The sequence below is a fragment of the Mchenga conophoros genome, linkage group LG3 (assembly GCF_057382185.1).
Source record: "Mchenga conophoros isolate Kocher_MC1m ecotype Shallow Benthic linkage group LG3, M_conophoros_male_GT1.1, whole genome shotgun sequence".
NCBI classification, from domain to species: Eukaryota; Metazoa; Chordata; class Actinopteri; order Cichliformes; family Cichlidae; genus Mchenga; species Mchenga conophoros.
The window spans coordinates 36,734,057-36,753,076 of record NC_140528.1 but is presented as its reverse complement, the minus strand read 5'-3'; the positions used below and the strand labels follow the sequence as shown (position 1 = coordinate 36,753,076).

General features: G+C 44.0%; 2 protein-coding genes across 2 annotated transcripts in view; both read left to right on the top strand.

Annotated features, from left to right (window-relative positions):
- The window catches only part of LOC146578426 (T-cell surface protein tactile-like), a 553,052-nt gene that overhangs the window by 113,331 nt on the left and 420,701 nt on the right, over nucleotides 1-19,020 (top strand). The gene's annotated exons all lie outside the window — the stretch shown is intronic.
- On the top strand, nucleotides 6,620-18,301 carry LOC146578462 (sodium/hydrogen exchanger 9B2-like). The gene is made up of 13 exons (XM_085268675.1): nucleotides 6,620-6,707; nucleotides 7,647-7,749; nucleotides 7,896-8,066; nucleotides 13,090-13,232; nucleotides 13,315-13,442; nucleotides 14,623-14,704; nucleotides 15,394-15,487; nucleotides 15,568-15,674; nucleotides 15,758-15,907; nucleotides 16,043-16,151; nucleotides 16,342-16,478; nucleotides 16,954-17,128; nucleotides 17,249-18,301. Exons 2-13 carry the CDS (start codon nucleotides 7,647-7,649, stop codon nucleotides 17,335-17,337), a joined length of 1,488 nt encoding a protein of 495 aa, XP_085124801.1. The 5' UTR covers nucleotides 6,620-6,707; the 3' UTR covers nucleotides 17,338-18,301.

The window sequence follows — 19,020 nt, the reverse complement described above, 5'->3', positions numbered from 1 at the left end:
GTCGAATAATCCATAAAACCCGTGAGAGCACAACCAATCACAACACACAAATATCGTTTCCATGCATGGATGTTTTCAAACTGAAATGAAAATGCAATTATCATTTCACTTTCACATTCTGGGTGTTCCTACATTCACCCATCTACCAGATATATAAAAATGTAGTATTTTTTTTATCAAATATTTGTGTACGCCATATAGACTCACTCACAGTGGACTATGTCACAGCAAACAAAGAGCAGAGAGCCAAGAGCGACAAAGGTCCCTGCATTTCCGTTGTTTCTGTCATCGGGTTTAAAACACCAGGACATGACCACAAGTTTAATTCATACTTAATACAATATGCACAGTCATGAATATGCTGGCAGTGGTGCTGGTCACATCGCAGGCGCTACATGGAGTCACTACAACAGTCTAAATGAACAGGTTTGCAGGTCCGGGTCACTGCTGTGTGCATTTAAGCAGAGATGCCCAGACTGTTGACTTACAAGGAAGCACCTCAGCTGGGAGGCATCCACGAGGCATGATAGTCAGGTCCCTGAACCACTTCAGCAGGCTCCTGTGGATGTGGACAGCCTTCAGAGGCAGCTCATACCTGCAACCACAGCTCACAGACAGAGCAGATCGATCAGTAAATCAGAAGCTTTGCATTCACATTCAGGTCTCTCTCGACCACAGATAGTTACAGTGCCCCCATTACTGCAGACGCTGCACCGATCCATCCACCAGTCTCCTCCTTTCTCCCTCGCTCACAAACCCCAAGATACTTAAACTCCCTCATTGGGGCAGCATCTTACTCCCAGTCCAGAGTGCTGCTGCCGTCCTGTTGTTCACATCCTCAGTCTGGTAACCGCTGATTCTCCAAGCAAACATCTCAAACAAAACAAAGTAGAACGTCCAAACATCTTGTCTTACTTGGCGAGCATCACAAACAGTATTCGTCACAACTTCCTGACTCTTAAGAAGATAATACCCTGATGGTTTAATAGTTAGTTGCAGAAGCAAACCACTAATCCTCAGATACGGCGTGCGTGCACAGGTGTGGTTGTTGGATCACAAAGCAGTGGTTTCATCGTTTCATCGCGCCTCTCAGCTCTGATTTAACTCCTCACATGAACATTTCAGTTTCTACAAAAAGGTCAAAGCTGGCCGTCACCTCAGCACCTGCGCGCGGCGTGTTAACGTCAGGCGTCCAGTGTAAATGCTGCATGTGCGCACACACGGACACACACCTGCTATTATGTGTATGATAATGTTTGTGTCTGCTGCCCTGCAGCCTGGCATTAATACAGAGGACTCAGGGTTACTGCGACCTGTGTTCCCATAATGCCAGGCTTTACCACGCGTGTGTGTCTGTGTGTGACGTCTGTCATTCTGCACAGCGACAAACACAACAGAGTTAAAACCGTCTGTTGTTAACACGCGGCAGACACTCGCTTCCTCCGTCTCTTGTTGCTGCTTGATGACTAAGTCGCCTGCTGCTCTTTGTTCCAGTCACACAACTTTTCATCAGCTCAAGGTAAGAGCCTGAGAAAATGAGAATAATTCAGCTTTTATGGGTACATGATGGGAAGTGTGTGAGGTTTCAGTGAAGCTGTCAGCTGGGACTGGAGGGAACATTTGTCCTTTGTTTTGGGTTTACGTGGAGATTTCTGTGATGGGCTGAAAAGACCTGAAGTGGAAATGGAGAGTAGTTGGACTATACTGTTTTACTTTTGCTTACGCACAATTAATGAAGCAGTGTGTTGATCAAGTACTGAGGCCAACTATTTATTTTACTTGAAATGCCAATTTTCACATTTTTAAGAGAAAAAACTGCATATTTATATATATGCATATATTGTTTATATATATTATTTAAAAAAATAATTTCTATTAGAAATAAGTTAAAGTTTGCCTGATATGTCTTACTCCTGCATCACTGTATTTCCAGGTAAAACTGCACATTGTATGTAACTTTGCTTTTCTGAAGGCTTCAGTTATTAGTCATGCAGTAGATTAAGAGATTACAGTAAGGGTGGCGTTAAAGATGAAAGATTTCCAAGTGTAAGCTTTTTCTAATCTGCTAAGTCTGGTAATCTATAGTGAGGATTATCAGCATGTTGACAATAACAATCATCAGCTGGCATTAAAACCTTTGAAGAAGTCACTCCGGGTACTTCTTGAGTTTGGACTTCTTTTCAGGTTCTTGGAGAAGTTTCACTGTTTATCCATCCAAGAGGTTTGTTCAGGTCTAAAAGCTGGTGGAGACTCTCAGGTATTTACTCGTTGTTGGAGAGTCACCTTGCAGAGGGTTCAACCCTATAATCATGAGAATCATTTGGGGTCACAGGGGCCAAGGTGGGAATCAAGGCGTGGGTCACTGAAGTGAATTTCTTATGAGTCGCTGATCGCTCTACAGTCATGTGAGGCATTGAGGCATTAGGAGCACATTGGCTAAGGTGTGAGTGGAGATTAAATTGGATGAGAAGGGATCTCAGGACAGCATTAAGTGGAATTTCTGGTGAAGCAGAGGTGGTGCGTTCACTGTCCACCGCAGTCTTGGGATAGCCTGTCTGCCTGCAAAAAGCTGATGTCAGATGGAGGCGGTGCACAAATGGAGGCCTGTATGTGGACCGACTAGTGTGTGCGTCACTCTTGCTTGTACTGCTGTTGGTCCATTCATCAACCGCAGAGAAGAGCGAAAGGGTTGCAGCGGGCAGATTTGATTGGTAACAACAATGAAAAGTGTCCGTGATTAAAGGTGTTGGTGGGACTAAAGTGCACCTACTTACATGATTACAGGGCGGCTCTGCGAGTCTCTGGACCGCCTGCAATGTGTCCATGAGCCTTTAGAACTGAAATATCCTCTCAGATGAAATGTGGAACATCTTTAATAAAATTTTAAAAAGGTGAATGAAACAAGGATTTAGATGAGGATTTTCTGAATGGTCACACAAAGTAAACTGACACCGTCCATTAAGACGTTTTAAAAAGTTTATTTGGGTGCTCATTTTGTTCATGATTTCCATGACATTTTCACTATTCTTACTTGAATAGACTGATTGGACTTCAATGGCATTTAGCATTAAGGACTTTGTTAGTTTGAAATCAGACTTATTTGAAATATTTAAATGTGGCTCCTCACATATATGAGAAGAAATGCGTGATTGTTTCAGATGATGGATGAAGAGGCCACCAAGCGTTACCTTCGGGTGAGCGACGTTGGGCTGCAGCAGGAACAGGCTGAGGTACCACCGACTGTTCACATCACACAAAACATCCACCTATTAAAACCACACACGTGGAGTCACGTGGCCTACAACTTTATCTTTCCTTCTATTTCTGCTCTGACATGGTAAAGAAAACACAACTGCTCCAGCCATCAAACTAGCCCAGTACGTGTGACCAGTTTGTCATCCAAGACTGGAGATGGTCACTTTAAAGTCTGTTTGAGATAACAAACTGACAGGGTGCTTCTTCTGTACCTGTGAAATCTCTCCCACACCACTGGCAGCTTGAACAGGTGATGTAAGGCAGGATGGATCCACGCTCTGACCCTGCCTGAATGTTGCAACAGAAACTGAGACTCATCAGACCAGGAAATGTTTGTCCAACCGTCTACTGTCCAATTTTGATGAGTCTGTGAATTGTAGCTTTAGTTCTTAGCTCTCTGGAGTGCACCCAGTGCAGACTTCTGTTGACTGTTAGCTTCAAAGTTCAACACGCTGTGCATTCAGAGGCGCTCTTCTGCATGCCTTTGATCTAGCGTTGCCTTCTTGTTAGCTTGAAGCAGTCTGACCTCTGACATCACTGAGGCATTTTCATCCAGAGACTTGAAGACCATTGGATGTTTTCAGATGATTCTCTGTAAACCTTAGAGTTGGCTGTGTGGGAAAAATCCCAACAGATCAGCAGTTTATGAAATACTCTGATAACCAAAGTCTCTTTGAGTTTCAGCAGGTCATCTTGAGTCGTCACCAGTGACTTGCTGATGTAATATTTGCATTCATGAGCAGTTGAACAACTGAATAACTGGCACAAGTTTCCTGACTGACAGTAAAACAAGTGAGTGAGAATAAGGACCAGAGAGACCTGCCTGAGCTGTTGTAGCCTCAAAGCCAGACTTAACTATTAACTATGAATATGGGAATGCAGAGGCCAAAAACCAACAGCGACTCAAAGCAGAGCTAATAAATGACCAGGAGCCATTGACCTGGAACTTGAAATGCTGACTGGCTGATGATCAGATGGATACCTCTGTTCAAGAAAAGAGGGCAGAGGATCTAAGACTATTGATAGTAAATCATAAACCATGTCTGCCATATATGCACTAAACAAACAAACACAATGTGTGACACTTGAAATACAATAGGTTGACAACACTTTGTGTAAAGCAGGATTTCTTACGTATTTCATAGTTTTAATGCAGCGTGTTGATATTTCACTCCTCCACCGTCCACCTCCAGTTGGCCCTTGGCGCTTCAGTAAAGGTCATTTTAACCATGTAAAGTGAATGAAGGCCGGAGCAGTAATGCTATCACATGTCACAGTGGACCAATGTATGGCAACGACAGATCATAAAACAATTAACAGATTTAGAGGTACAGATAAGCTGCTATTTGGTCATAAAAAGTTGTTAAGTTCATGAAATTGGATCACCAAACATTAAACACCCGTGTACTTATTCGGTTATTCTTAGAAACAAAGTCAGCTTTACGTGCATGGCTGTCTGTCACATTTAAGCTGTAAATCACCGATGTGGCTGCAGAGTGTTTAGAAATCATCAAAGTTCTTCTGAAAACATAAAAGGTTGGATACATCAACTGGAAACCAGTGGACTTTAGACATTAGTGAGCGTCCAGAGCCATAAAATGTCGAATGTTGACATTTTTCATGATCTGTATGTGTGTGTGAGAGGTGGGATAGTGTATCTGCTCGTTTAGTGACTGATGGGATGAAACAATAACTGTTTGTCTAGTAAACAGACAAACAGGAGGAAAACAAACAGGAATAGGTGTGCGTTCCTCTTTGACATGTGCTCACTCAGTCTCACGGTGGAGGCGTGGCCTTCCACAGGTTAGTGGGGAACTTCAACATTATGCACTCCACACTGTATATAAATGCCACTTGTTTTGCACATATTCAACTCTGTATATTTTATATATTTTATTATTATTATTATTATTTTATTTTATTTTTTTACTATTTAATTTGTAAAAATGTGTATACACACACACACACACACACACACACACACACACACGTAGGAAAATATTTAGTATACACATCCAGAAATGCATACACTATTATATATTGTACATATATTTATTAGTTTCAGGTTGGCCATTCTTGTATTTTGCTCGTTTGTGTTGTTGTGTTTGCACATCTCTGTTGCTTGTGGGGCTCGCACACAAGAATTTCACTCGCATGTGCTGTGCCAGTGTGCCTGCACATGTGATGTGACAATAAAAAGTGATTTGATTTGATTTGATTTGGGGCAAATGGGCAGACCAACAACAACCAATACCAGCACACCATAATGAACACACCCCAGTTTCTTGGCTGCGTTATCTGACTTTTAGGAGGTATGTCAGTAAGGAAGCCATCACACGACCCAATCAGAGATTACACCACACAACTACGTCACAATATTCAATAAAGGTTTTTGACCTTGGTAGTCATACAATATAGTAATGAAAAAAATAATCACTGACAAGTTTTTGCAGCACGAGTCCAATTAATGTACTTGGTTCACAGCAGTTTGGTGCCTCTGCAGACGTTGTACTAACCTGCAGGAATGAGGTGGCTGGCCTTGTACTAGTCAGACTTTTAAAGCATGACTTTACTCAAAAACTGCGAAAGTAACTTTGTGGTATTTGGTTTATAGGTGATATATATGTTGCAGGAAGCTGGATAAGTGGTTTAAATAATGCATGGATTTTTAAGATGTAATACAGAAGAGAGTTGACCCCATATGTTATGAGCTTGTTGGCACCTTCTGATCCTCCAAAGATGAGGCTTGTTATATATCTAAAGGGTGACCATAAATTTTTCCATCAGGGCTTTCCAGCTTTGAAATGACCAGCCTGAGGAGATAAGGCTCACAGAAGTATTGGTGTTTTGCTGTGATTGAATCCTTTATGATCTTTTACTGCCTTTGATTGTCTTTTTGAAATCAGCTTTCAATTATTTTACAGTGCTCTCTGTTTTTGGTGGTTCTTCCATACCAGTTTTATTTCTCTTTACTTTTTTTTTTTGGTTTTCCTATTTCTTTCTGTTCATCTCATCACTTAAATGTTATAATAAAATTATTACTATTTTTAAAAAGATCTCTGAACACGAACAAAGTCCTGCATCTCTAAATCAGCAGTCTTTTGCCAACTTTTAAAGAAAATCTAGGAAGTATTGAGGAAAACATAAAGAGCAAACAGAGTAACTTCTAGGGCCTTAGTAATTCGTCAACCATTGAAATTCACCTGCTTCAAGAGGTTTGGCTGAAGAGGACAAAGGACAAAACCCTACAGCCCATGTCTTTAAACCCATTCTATCTCTCTCTCTCTCTCTCTCTCTCTCTCTCTCTCTCTCTCTCTCTCTCACTTTTGTACACATGCACGTTTCTGGTAAAGGTAGGGAGTAAAGTTCAGGCTGGTCAAGAGGACAGAGAGATCACCGTCCTACCCCGGAGGAAGGCGGAGGAGCCGGAGGAGCCGGACGACACGACCACGGTGAGTGTGATTCACCTCTGAGCTCTGAGAAAGGCCGTCTATTTATAGAAACCATATGCAAGTGTTGGGGCTCTGTAATTTTTAAGGTTTAGACTGAATGTAGGTGGACAGATGAGAACTGCAGCTAACCCCTGGGCAGTGGGCTCTACATGTGAAAATATGTGTAAAACACTTTGGAGTCAGAGTGAAGGAGACCAGCATGCATACAACGAAAAAAAAAAAAAAAAAAGACCAAGCATTGTTGTTATTAAGGCAGTTTCTACCCATTTATTGGGAATTTTCCTTTCCAAATGTTAGAACATAAGAATTCCAAGGACAAAATTCATATAAGACAGTTAATTTGAAGGGTAACACCTTATAGTTACTGAATCTGTGCTCTTTTAGCAACTACAGATGGATCGAATGCAACCTCACTCTAATGAAACCTCAGCAACCTGGTTGTAGTTGAGGGTTTAAAGTTCTCATGAATATTAATGATAATAAAGTTTGTGGTTTAGGCGTTGTGTCCTGTAAGTGCTCAGTCACACAAGTGTAGAGACTGGTTGGCGATGTCCTAGAAACAGTCCGTTGCTAGGGAAAAATGAAAATTCACCATCTGGTTGCTGGAGTTTGCTGGCAGACACTGTTTAACTTATTGCTGAAGACTCAGTAGGTCACTGCGCTGACCGAGAGAAAGGCCGGTATAAAAATGGAAATGAAAAAATGTATATTTCCCAAACAGCTGGTCAGTGGTTGCTAGCTGTCTCTAGGTGAAATAAGTTGCAAGTTGTAGGTTGCAGCAAAAATGAAAACGTTTTTCTTGAAAGACAAATGTTCTACATTTGGCAATAGTTCAGACAAGCTGGCGTCTTCTATGCAAACTACCGGTGTCTGCAGCAATCTGTTGCTGTGACCAAATGAATGATGAATATCAGAAACTGAAAAACATCTAATGAACAGATGAAGACGCCATCATCTGACTCTTCCTGCTGCGCGTCCTGTATCAGTCTGAAGGACAGATGTCCTCGACCTCGGGGAATCATCAACCTGCTCATCACCAAAGGTAACGAACACTCATGATGCCTGTGTGTTTGTATAAGGTAACATCCTCAACTATGTGTCTTCATTAAATACTCTACCTGACCAGCAGCACTGTGTAAATGTGTCCTGTCACACTGAATCTTAATGGGATGTCACATCTGCTTGCAGTGTGTTTGTTTGCTCTGCTGTTCGGAGTCGTCTGGACCATCACGGGAAAAGAGTGTTTACCTGGAGGGAACCTGTTCGGCATCATCATCCTCTTCATCTGTTCCGTGCTGGGAGGGAAGCTGGTGGGAATGATCCAACTGCCCACACTGCCCCCCTTCCCTCCACTGCTTGGTACAGCCCAATCACTCATTCCTTTTATAGTTTAAGCAAGTAGAGCTGGGCGATATGAGATTTTTTCATATCACGATATGTTTTTTTCATTTCAGGCGATAACGATATCTATCACGATATAAGCCAAATAACTATATTTGTAAGATTTAAATGTGCCGTTGCTCACAAGTAAAATGTGAAATAATCAGCAGCTTGTTTTGATTTAAATATTTATTTCCCATAATAAGTTCAACAGGGCAGATGTACTTAAAATGAGGCTTCAGTTTCAGATAAATAAAGGCAAATATTACAAACTACACAAAAGGTAGCCGCTAAAGCATTTAAGTTTCAAAATAGAACTCCTCCTTGAATCGCTACCTTATCATGGTGGAGGGGTTTGTGTGTCCCAGGGATCCCAGGGGCTATGTTGTCTGGGGGCTTTGCCCCCTGGTAGGGTCTCCCATGGCAAATTGGTCCTGGGTGAGGGACCAGACAAAGAGCGATTCAGAAGACCCTTATGAAAAGATTATCGAGGGAACAGTTTACCCTGCCCGGGATAGGGTTACCGGGGCCCCGCCCTGGATCCAGGCCCGGGGAGGGTGCCCGAGGGCGAGCGTCTGGTGGCCGGGCCTTAGTCCATGGGGCCCGGCCGGGCACAGCCCGAAGAGGAGACATGGGCCCATCCTCCCGCAGGCCCACCACCCGCAGGAGGCGCCATAGGGGTCGGGTGCATTGTGTGCCGGGTGGCGGCCAGGAGTGGAGGCCCTGGTGGACTGACCCCCGGCTGCCAAGACTGGCAATAGGGACATGGAATGTCACCTCTCTGGTGGGGAAGGAGCCTGAGTTAGTGCGTGAGGTTGAGAGATACCGGCTAGAAGGTGCTCCACCTGGAGACTCTGTTGTCCTGCTGGGAGACTTCAATGCTCACGTGGGTAACGACAGCGAGACCTGGAGGGGCGTGATTGGGAGGAACGGCCTCCCTGAACTGATCCCGAGCAGTGCTTTGTTATTGGACTTCTGTGCTAATCACAATTTGGCCATAACGAACACCCTGTTCGAACATAAGAGTGTCCATAAGTGCACGTGGCACCAGGACGCTCTAGGCCGTAGGTCGATGATCAATCTTGTAATCGTATCACCAGACCTGCGACCATATGTTCTGGACACTCCGGTAAAGAGAGGGGCTGAGCTGTCAACTGATCACCACCTGGTGGTGAGTTGGATCAGGTGGCGGGGGAGGACGCTGGACAGACCTGGTACACTTAAACGCGTAGTGAGGGTGTGCTGGGAACGTCTAACAGAGGCCCCAGTCCGCGAGATCTTCAACGCACACCTCCGGCAGACCTTCAACAGCATTCTGAGGGAGACTGGGGACATTGAGTCCGAATGGACCATGTTCAGCGTCTCCATTGCCGAAGCTGCTGCATTGAGCTGCGGCCGCAAGGTGGTTGGTGCCTGCCGCGGTGGTAATCCCCGAACCAAATGGTGGACACCAGAGGCCAAGGGAGCCACCAGGCTGAAGAAGGAGTCCTATCGGGCTTGGTTAGCCTGTGGTACTCCGGAGGCAGCCGACAGGTATCGACAGGCCAAGCGGAATGCGGCTCGGGCAGTGGCTGAAGCAAAAATTCGGGTGTGGGAGGAGTTCGGAGAGGCCATGAAAAAAGACTTTCGGACTGCCTCGAAGAGATTCTGGCAAACCATCAGGCGTCTCAGGAGGGGAAAGCGGTGCTCCACCTGCACTGTGTATAGTGCTGGCGGAGCGCTGCTGACGTCGACTGAGAAAATTGCCAGGCGGTGGAAGGAATACTTCGAGGACCTCCTTAATCCTACTGACACGTCTTCCGAGGAGGAAGCAGAGTCTGGGGATGAGGGGAATGACCCGCCAATTTCCGGGGGCGAGGTCACTGAGGCAGTTAAACAACTCCTTGGTGGCAGAGCCCCTGGTGTTGATTAGGTCCGCCCCGAGTTCCTGAAGGCTCTGGACGTTGTAGGGCTGTCCTGGTTGACACGCCTCTGCAATGTTCAGGGGCAGTACCTGTGGACTGGCAGACCGGGGTGGTGGTCCCCATCTTTAAGAAGGAGGACCGGAGGGTGTGTCCCAACTACAGGGGGATCACACTCCTCAGCCTCCCTGGGAAAGTCTATGCCAGGGTGCTGGAAAGGAGAGTTCGTCCGCTAGTCGAACCTCGGATACAGGAGGAACAATGCGGTTTTCGTCCTGGTCGCGGAACACTGGACCAGCTCTTTATCCTCTCCAGGATACTTGAGGGTGCATGGGAGTTTGCCCAACCAGTCTACATGTGTTTTGTGGACTTGGAGAAGGCATTCGACCGTGTCCCTCGGGGTGTCCTGTGGGAGGTGTTGCGGGAGTATGGGGTGTCTGGCCCATTGCTACGGGCCATTCGATCCCTATACAACCGTTGCAAGAGCTTGGTTCGCATTGCCGGCAATAAGTCGGACTCGTTCCCGGTGGGTGATGGGCTCCGCCAGGGCTGCCCTTTGTCTTCGGTTCTGTTCATAATTTTTATGGACAGGATTTCTAGGCACAGCCAAGTGGCGGAGGGCTTTCGCTTTGGTGGCCTCAGAATCTCATCTCTGATATTTGCGGATGATGTGGTTCTGTTGGCTTCATCGGGTGAGGGCCTCCAGCTCGCACTGGAACGGTTCGCAGCCGAGTGTGAAGCAGTGGGAATGAGGATCAGCACCTCCAAATCTGAGGCCATGGTTCTCAGCCGGAAAAGGGTGGAGTGCCCACTCCGGGACGGGGATGAGTTCCTGCCCCAAGTAGAGGAGTTCAAGTATCTCGGGATCTTGTTCGTGAGTGATGGGAGAAGGGAGCCGGAGATCGACAGACGGATTGGGGCTGCAGCTGCAGTAATGCGGACGCTGCACCGGTCCGTTGTGGTGAAGAGGGAGCTGAGTGTAAAAGCGAAGCTCTCAATTTACCGGTCGATCTACGTCCCTACCCTCACCTATGGCCACGAGCTGTGGGTAGTGACCGAAAGAACGAGATCGCGGATACAAGCGGCAGAAATGAGCTTCCTCCGAAGGGTGGTTGGCCTCTCCCTTAGAGATAGGGTGAGAAGTTCGGCCATCCGGGAGGGGCTCAGAGTAGAGCAGCTGCTGCTCCACATCGAAAGGAGCCAGCTGAGGTGGTTCGGGCATCTGACAAGGATGCCCCCTGGGCGCCTCCTGGGTGAGGTGTTCCAGGCATGTCCCACTGGGAGGAGGCCCTGGGGCAGACCCAGGACACGCTGGAGAGATTATATATCTTGGCTGGCCTGGGAACGCCTTGGTGTTCCCCTGGATAAGCTGGAGGAGGTGGCTGGGGAGAGGGAGGTCTGGGCCTCTTTGCTTAGGCTGCTGCCCCCGCGACCCGGCCTTGGATAAAGCGGATGAAGATGGATGGATGGAATAGAACAAACAAAACAGACTACTAAATTGTCAGGTCCACTTAGAAACAAAATATTAATTCTAAAAATAAATCTTAGCTTATTTTACAGAAGAAGAGACAAAATTGACTAACTTATTTAATATAGCTTTGGAAGCGCTGTCTGAGAGAAATGTTTATATCCAGGGAGTTGGTAACAAGGATTCATTACCTTAATTAGCTGCTTGAATCCTTCATTGTCGACCGTGTTTATTGGTAGCATGTCTTTAGCAAGACAGTAAGCCATGGCATTCGTTATGTTGCTATGTCTCTTAGCTTTTTTGTCATATGGTAAGACGCCGGAGAAAGCCGACTCAATTGACTGCTTCGCAGGGATTCCCCCAGTTGTTTTCGATGATGAATTAGTGCTTTCAGTCAGAGATTGAGCGTGCTCTAGTGGGTGGCACTGCTTCAGGTGATAAAAAAGGTTTGTTGTATTTCCAGACTTTGTGGGAACATGCTTTCGGCACAATTTACAGTGCGCGTTACTGTTTTTTGTCAGACTTGAAATAGCCGAAATACCTCCACACTATGGAACTTCTCTTGCCTTTCCTTTCGACAATCTCTCCGGCATCCGTCATCTGTGTTCTCTTCGGTAACCTTCGGTCACGCTCTCGGTTGATTTTTCTCTAGTCGGCACACTCATTTCCTCCATTACCTGGCCGCTGGCTGCTTTCCAAACAAATACACATGTGCGGCTTGGCACTTGAGCTGTACGTAACAAGTTAGGTGACATGACGCTGCGGCTGTGATTGGTTCGGCTCTGCGCTGCTTAATTTGAATTGGCTATTCATTTTTTATAAGAGAGGAAGAGAGAGAGAGATGAGGTCTATCGCAATAGTTTCATTTTTCTATCGGGAAAAGTTATTTCGCAATACATATCGTTATCGTTTATCGCCCAGCTCTAGTTTATAAAATCTGTGTTAAGAGCCTCTGATGTAGATCTTCCCAGCAGCTATGCTTGTGTGTCTGTGATGTGCTGCAATATGCAGCATAAACAGTAGAGGGTGGTTTGTGCTCTCTCTTGGAGTTCATCCATTCTCCTTGAGTCAATTAAAAGAGAAAATGGTGACATTAGAAGTAAGCAAAAATGCAAAGGTGGAAGCACTGGACCAATCACTGCTTTGAGGAGACGTAGGACCATTTGATGATGATTTAATAAGACAGTGATTAGGTAGAACTTTATAATACAGCATATGGCTGTAATTCCCCTGGAATTAAATTGATTCTCTGTGTGTTTTATCTGAAATTTTATCTTGGCCATTTGAATAGTGATACACACCAACATAATAAGAAATCAAAAAGGCAAAGCGAATCCCCTTAATAATAAAGCCTGCATCTCTAAAAGTACAGCATAGTGTAAATTACTTAAATATTGATACACTACTTAAAATTACTGTAATTATTTTTTTAATTCCAGTAAAACACGAATTGTTACCCCTTTATTATAACATACTGTATTTGCCAGGAAGCATTTGTAGATAAAAAGAATTTAATTGTAATTTCAGATGCATGTTGAATCATTGTATTTTGCTAGCACAGATTATGTTAGCTGGGGTACTTACAGGTGTGGCAACCATGTAAAAACCTGTGTATGTGTGTGCGTGCGTGTAGGTATGCTGCTGGCGGGTCTGCTATTGCGTAATGTTCCTTACATAACGGACGCCATCTTCATCGACACTCACTGGTCTGCAGCTCTGAGGAACATCGCCTTGTCCATCATCCTGACCAGGGCTGGTCTGGGCCTCAACCCTGAGGTACGTGTACATTTAAATATCAGTCTAAGTTAAGTTGCACACAAAATCAAATGCAGTCTCTTAACTCTGTGTTTGCATGCAGGCTTTAAGTCGACTGAAAGCAGTGTGCGTACGTGTTGCAGTTGGACCCTGTATGGTGGAAGCCTGCATTGTTGCTGTGGTTTCTCACTTCCTGCTGGGTCTGCCATGGGTTTGGGGTTTCATACTGGGGTAAAGTGCACACACACACACACACACACACACACACACACACACACACACACACACATAGGGATGGGTACCGGTATCCGGTGCCATGATGGCACCGGTTCTGACATAAACGGTAGTAACCAGACCGAAAAGCAGCGCACATTTCGGTGCTTTTTTTTCCTGACCTGTGATACACTTTGAATTCTAGCCAATCATTTTACGTTTCCGAGGATAGTGGGCGGGCCCAGGTACGTAGGTTCTTTTAGAGCAGAGCTACAGATTAAAAATGCCCAAGGCGAAGCGGTCAAAAGTCTGGCTGTACTTCACAGCAAAATATACAAACTCAGCAGCAACAAGCGCCTTAAGCTGATACTGTGATACTGTCAAAGGAGGTAACACCTCAAATCCGATGAAACACCTGGCGACGCATAGCGGTTTTTTTTTAAAAGCCGAGAAATGCGCCGTATTTGATAGCTTGCTGTGAGACCTCACACCGAGCACATCTACTGTGGGTATGGTGCCTGTTATCGGACCCGGAGTTAGCAACATCCCCCAAAAACACAAACAGGAGAGTCCTGGCCCCTAGCCCTGCCAGTGTAGCAGAAATGATGAGGATGATGATGCAGCAGCATCCGTTCTTCTTTGTGTGAGTAGCTTCATGTTGTTCGTGTGTAATTTACGTTGAGTAGGCTAACCACGTTATTACATTAATGCATGTAAGGTGAACTAGCAAACATCATCATAGCTACATGCGGCTGTCTTCTTGTTTGATGGCAGATACTCCCTTCACCCTGGCCAAAAAGGCTAAAATGACCAAAGAAAAAGTGGAAAACCGCTAAACATGAGAAGTTTTTGGACAAAGTTTGTATTTATTCCATTGTTTAAGCACTGCTTCCAGCCAAGAGTGATACCTTATATGCACTATAGCTGCAGAAAAGGCTAACATTGTTATCTTTTTACAAAAAGAACAGCTGAACATGAGAGGTTTTTGAATTTTGTGTTCTCTATTATTTAAGCACCGGTTTGAGCACCGTTTAAGCACCAGCACTGTTTCAAAAGTACCGGTTTGGCACCGGTATCGGATAAAACCTAAACGATACCCATCCCTAGACACACACACAGAGCCATTTCTTTCTGTATGACTAGATTCAAAGTAAGTAAAGCGACACTCATTGTGCCTGTGATATTTGTGTTTGTGCAGTTTTGTACTGGCTGCCGTTTCTCCAGCAGTTGTTGTTCCTTCAATGCTGCTTCTGCAGAGAGAAGGATATGGAGTGGAGAAGGTAAATTATCACCCGTTACTATCATCACTACATTTGACTGATGAAAGGTTCATCCTGCCACAAGGGGCAGCGTATGGGTGGAAAAACAGATGAGCCTGAGATGAATCTATAGACATGACACATCATCTGTGTAGGCTTATGCAGAGCAAGTATAAAATAAAAATAACAGCAGAACCACCTGCAGGACTGTAAATATTACATAACAATTGACACCATTAATAAAATCAATATAGGGGCCTCTAGAGATCCTCGAGCTCCATCAACACATTCTCAGTGATTGCTAAGCTTCCTAATCATGCTCTACCCCCTTTACAAGAACCCACAGTGACCTCTAGGAGACCCACAGTGGTCCTTAATACCTCATACAAAGTCACTAAAGCCAGCTTAAGCAACACTTGAAACTTTGATAGGATACTGATTAAGTAGCAATACTCTTCTAAAAGCGTTGTACACCTTATTGGTTTTCACAACAACCCCAATACCTATAATACACCACTAGAATCCCTTCAGCTATTTCTCAAAGCGTTTAATCACTTCAAGTCTATTTAAAGGAAGGGAAAGCATCACCAAAAAGATCTAGGGCTCCTCCAGTAAAGCTCCTCAAACCCAAGAGCTTCCATGGGAGTCAAGAAAGATCAAGTCTTCTGCTCTAATATGAATCTTTAATGTCACTGTGTGTTGTTCTTCAGGGAATCCCCACCCTCCTGATGGCTGCTGGAAGCTTTGATGATATTCTCGCCATAACAGGATTCTCTACTTGTTTGGGAATCGCCTTCTCTACAGGTCAGACAAAATGTTTCTGTCCTGTGCTGTTCAGTTCGTTCTTTTCTAGTCTACATGGTCTCGTTGTGTTTGTCCTGCAGGTTCTACATGGATGAACATACTGAAGGGTCTGCTGGAGGTGGTGGGAGGCATCGTAGCTGGTATGATCCTGGGCATGTTCTTGTACTGCTTCCCCAGCAATGACCAGGTCTGACATTTTTATATTAATATGATTTTTCCTTTTTTAATTGTTCATAAAATGTGTCTTTAATATCTTCTGTCTGATCGCAGGAGGATCTGGTATTGAGGAGGACCCTCATGTTGCTGGGTCTGTCCACATTTTCAGTCTTCTTCAGTCATGTTATAGGTTTTGCTGGAGCTGGAGGTCTCTGTACACTGGTGCTGGCTTTCCTGGCTGCACTGGGCTGGAAGACTGAAAAGGTATCATATATCAGGATCACTTTAACCTGCCTCCTGCCCCTTGGATTTTGTCATGTTTACCCTAAATCAACATGTCTTTTAATGGCTGGCACCATGGAATGTGGTTAATCCAGGTATCTCTAACTTCACAATCAGGCACCAGTAGCAGAAATGGTGGGTCGGTCATGGGATGTATTTCAGCCACTTCTCTTCGGTCTGATTGGAGCTGAGATCACGATTAAAGCACTCAGCCCAAGTACTGTGGGTAAGAACATTATGCTACCAGTATATTTCAGTTAGACTTTGCTCCATTTGTGTCTAGATTTTGTTCTCAGTTACTAGGAGCCCAGTGGGCCCAGTAATCAAAGAGCTTTAACCTGCAGAGCAAAAAATTTCACTGCTTGAGGAAATTTAAGATATTGGTTTCCTCTTTGTTGTTGTGTCTATGCCCTTAGGTCTGGGTATGGCCTGCATTCTTATTGGTCTGGTGATCCGTCTACTTGTCACCTTCCTGTTGGTTCATTACGGAGGATTCAGCTTAAAAGAGAAGCTCTTCATTTCTGTGGCCTGGCTGCCTAAAGCTACTGTGCAGGTCTGTGAGTGTGTAACCCTGATATTAGACTGCTAGAAGATATTCATTTTTCAAGAATAGTGTGCCCGACTTTATTAAACCAGAACTAGAAGCACCTCAGACTTATCCAGAAACTTCTGCATAAAGCCTCTAAACACTCCTAAAATGCCACTGGTGGTCAAAACAGCTACTAAGATATCATATAGATTTTTCTTTGTAACCACTGAAATCATTAGATTGTAATGGTGTTGATTAGCTACCTACATGGCTCCTGAATTCTCTTTATTGACTTCGAAAACCTAAATTACTACAATAACCACGCAAAGAAGTTCTAGTTCGCCATTAGTTATGATCTAAAGGCCTTTAGATCTAGATGACTAAGAACTAAAAAAGTACCGTTGTTTCCCTTAAAACCACCTCTGTGATCTTAACGATAAACTCCTTCATTGTTAATCTGCACTTCTCCTGACCAGTTATTTATGTCTGTATGTGCTAGGCTGCCATTGGCTCCAAGGCATTGGACATGGCGAGGGAGGAAGGGGACGAGGCCTTAATTAAGTTTGGTTTGGACGTGCTAACATTAGCGGTGTTAGCCATCTTGACCACAGCTCCAGTTGGTGCACTGGGTATCGGACTGGCAGGACCACGTCTCCTGGCCCGGCAGGTCAAAGGTCAGCAGGCATACACATCTGCACACTGTGTAGTGGCTTACATCACTGAACAGTGTCAGATGTAGTCATATGTAAACAACATATGTCTTTTCTTCCCCTTTCTAAAAATCCCGACCTCAGCAGAAGAGACGGAAGGTGGAGCTACACCATCTTACCGCAACGGGGTTGTTCAAGAAAAAGACAACGGGACTCTCGAGAGCAAGCTATGAAGCATCTGAGTGGAAAAACTGACTTTACAAAACTGTATATACAATATATATATATATGTCCACACATTATGTAAATCATAAACAGAATTTAGCTGCAGTTCATTTATATATACTGGCTGTCAATATCTTCTATTTTCTCATATGCTCAGGTTAGAAACTGTAAATGTGCAAATGTTTGTGTAGTGTACTATATTGATATTTATGCATTTTGGTAAAGTGCAATGATTAATTTTACATTACACTCAGATTATGTTATCAGCTCATTAGCAGTGACAGAATCTATATTATGAATTAATTTCTGGCTAGCTAGTGTTAACATAAAGCGTATTTGCCACACCAGGTTTCATTTTCTTACTTCATTTTTTATTTTCTTCTGTTTGTCTGTTGCATAAGTGAAGTACAGCTGAGGTCATTCATCATATGGGGACTGGCAGATAGTTTAGCTAGCATGCTAATCTGATGTGTTGGAGTTTAGCTATGGTGGAGTAACAAAGGCAGACTTGATGCTGGAGGTCAGGTCTTTAAACTGACATCACATTCTTTCTGGTGTCAGGTTTGGTTATAAGAAGCTAAAATGTTCATTTTTACTGTTTTGTGTGCTTAAAACATGGTTATTTACAAAAGCGAATATTAGATACAGATTAAGTAATTAATGGCAGTAACAGATAGCTTCATTAAACAGCTTCAAATGTGCAAGTGACTAATCTTAACTGGGTGGGTAATCTATTGTCTAATGACATTTTCAAAGATATATTAATATATTCTTAGATAATACTCATACAAAATAATCTGAATGTTTATCTTTGAGACAGACTTCATTACACGCACGGCTGCCAGCCTGGAAGCTTGTATCAGTAATCGTGTAATCATTAAGCATGCTGTAATTGTGTGATGTCCTATTGATCAGCTGTAATTTACATGTGCAGCTTTAATTCAAAGCTCAATAAATATTTATCAATAAAGTTAGAATATTAAAAAAGGTTTCTCTTTTGTATGCATCAAGACTACATGCTATTTACTTAAGTTATCGCAGCTAGAACCACACAATACAGTCTTAATTGGTAACTAAGGTTTTAGGTTCTGCTGGGATGACATGACGAAGCTATGACACACGTATCTGAACTGTTTATGAGCTCACATGGCCACATTCACCACAGATGTCAGTGTGTCATGATTCTTAGGGCACAGTTATCTACAGTACCAGCCTGCACCATGGATCCATGCTTGATTTGATGTGTTTGATTGTCACACTTTGTGTCTGGCCAGTGAGTTGAGCATTTACCATTTCTCCTTCACTCTGTGGTTCAACTGATCCAAGTGATTCCACCTAAGATTACGTTGGTGATTGTGAAGGTAAGCTCTCCTGATGCTTTTCCTCTCAGCTGGATGTGTGTTTTGGATTTTCTACTGAAAAACTAATGATAGTCCCATGATTGGTATCAAGTTGGCCCTAAAGATGAAAAACATGACATGTACTTTAGTTTCTTACTCAAATCCTTGTCCACCAGCTGCTGCCTGAACACACTGAAATTTAATGGATGTGGAATGAGCCTTTTAACAACCACCAAGTTTCAAGCAACTCATCTAGAGCTGGAGTTTTATTTTAACTGTGTAAATGGGCCTAACCCTAATGAGGGATTCATGGCAGCATTGTGTTTCTTTGCAAAAGTATTTGGTTAAAAG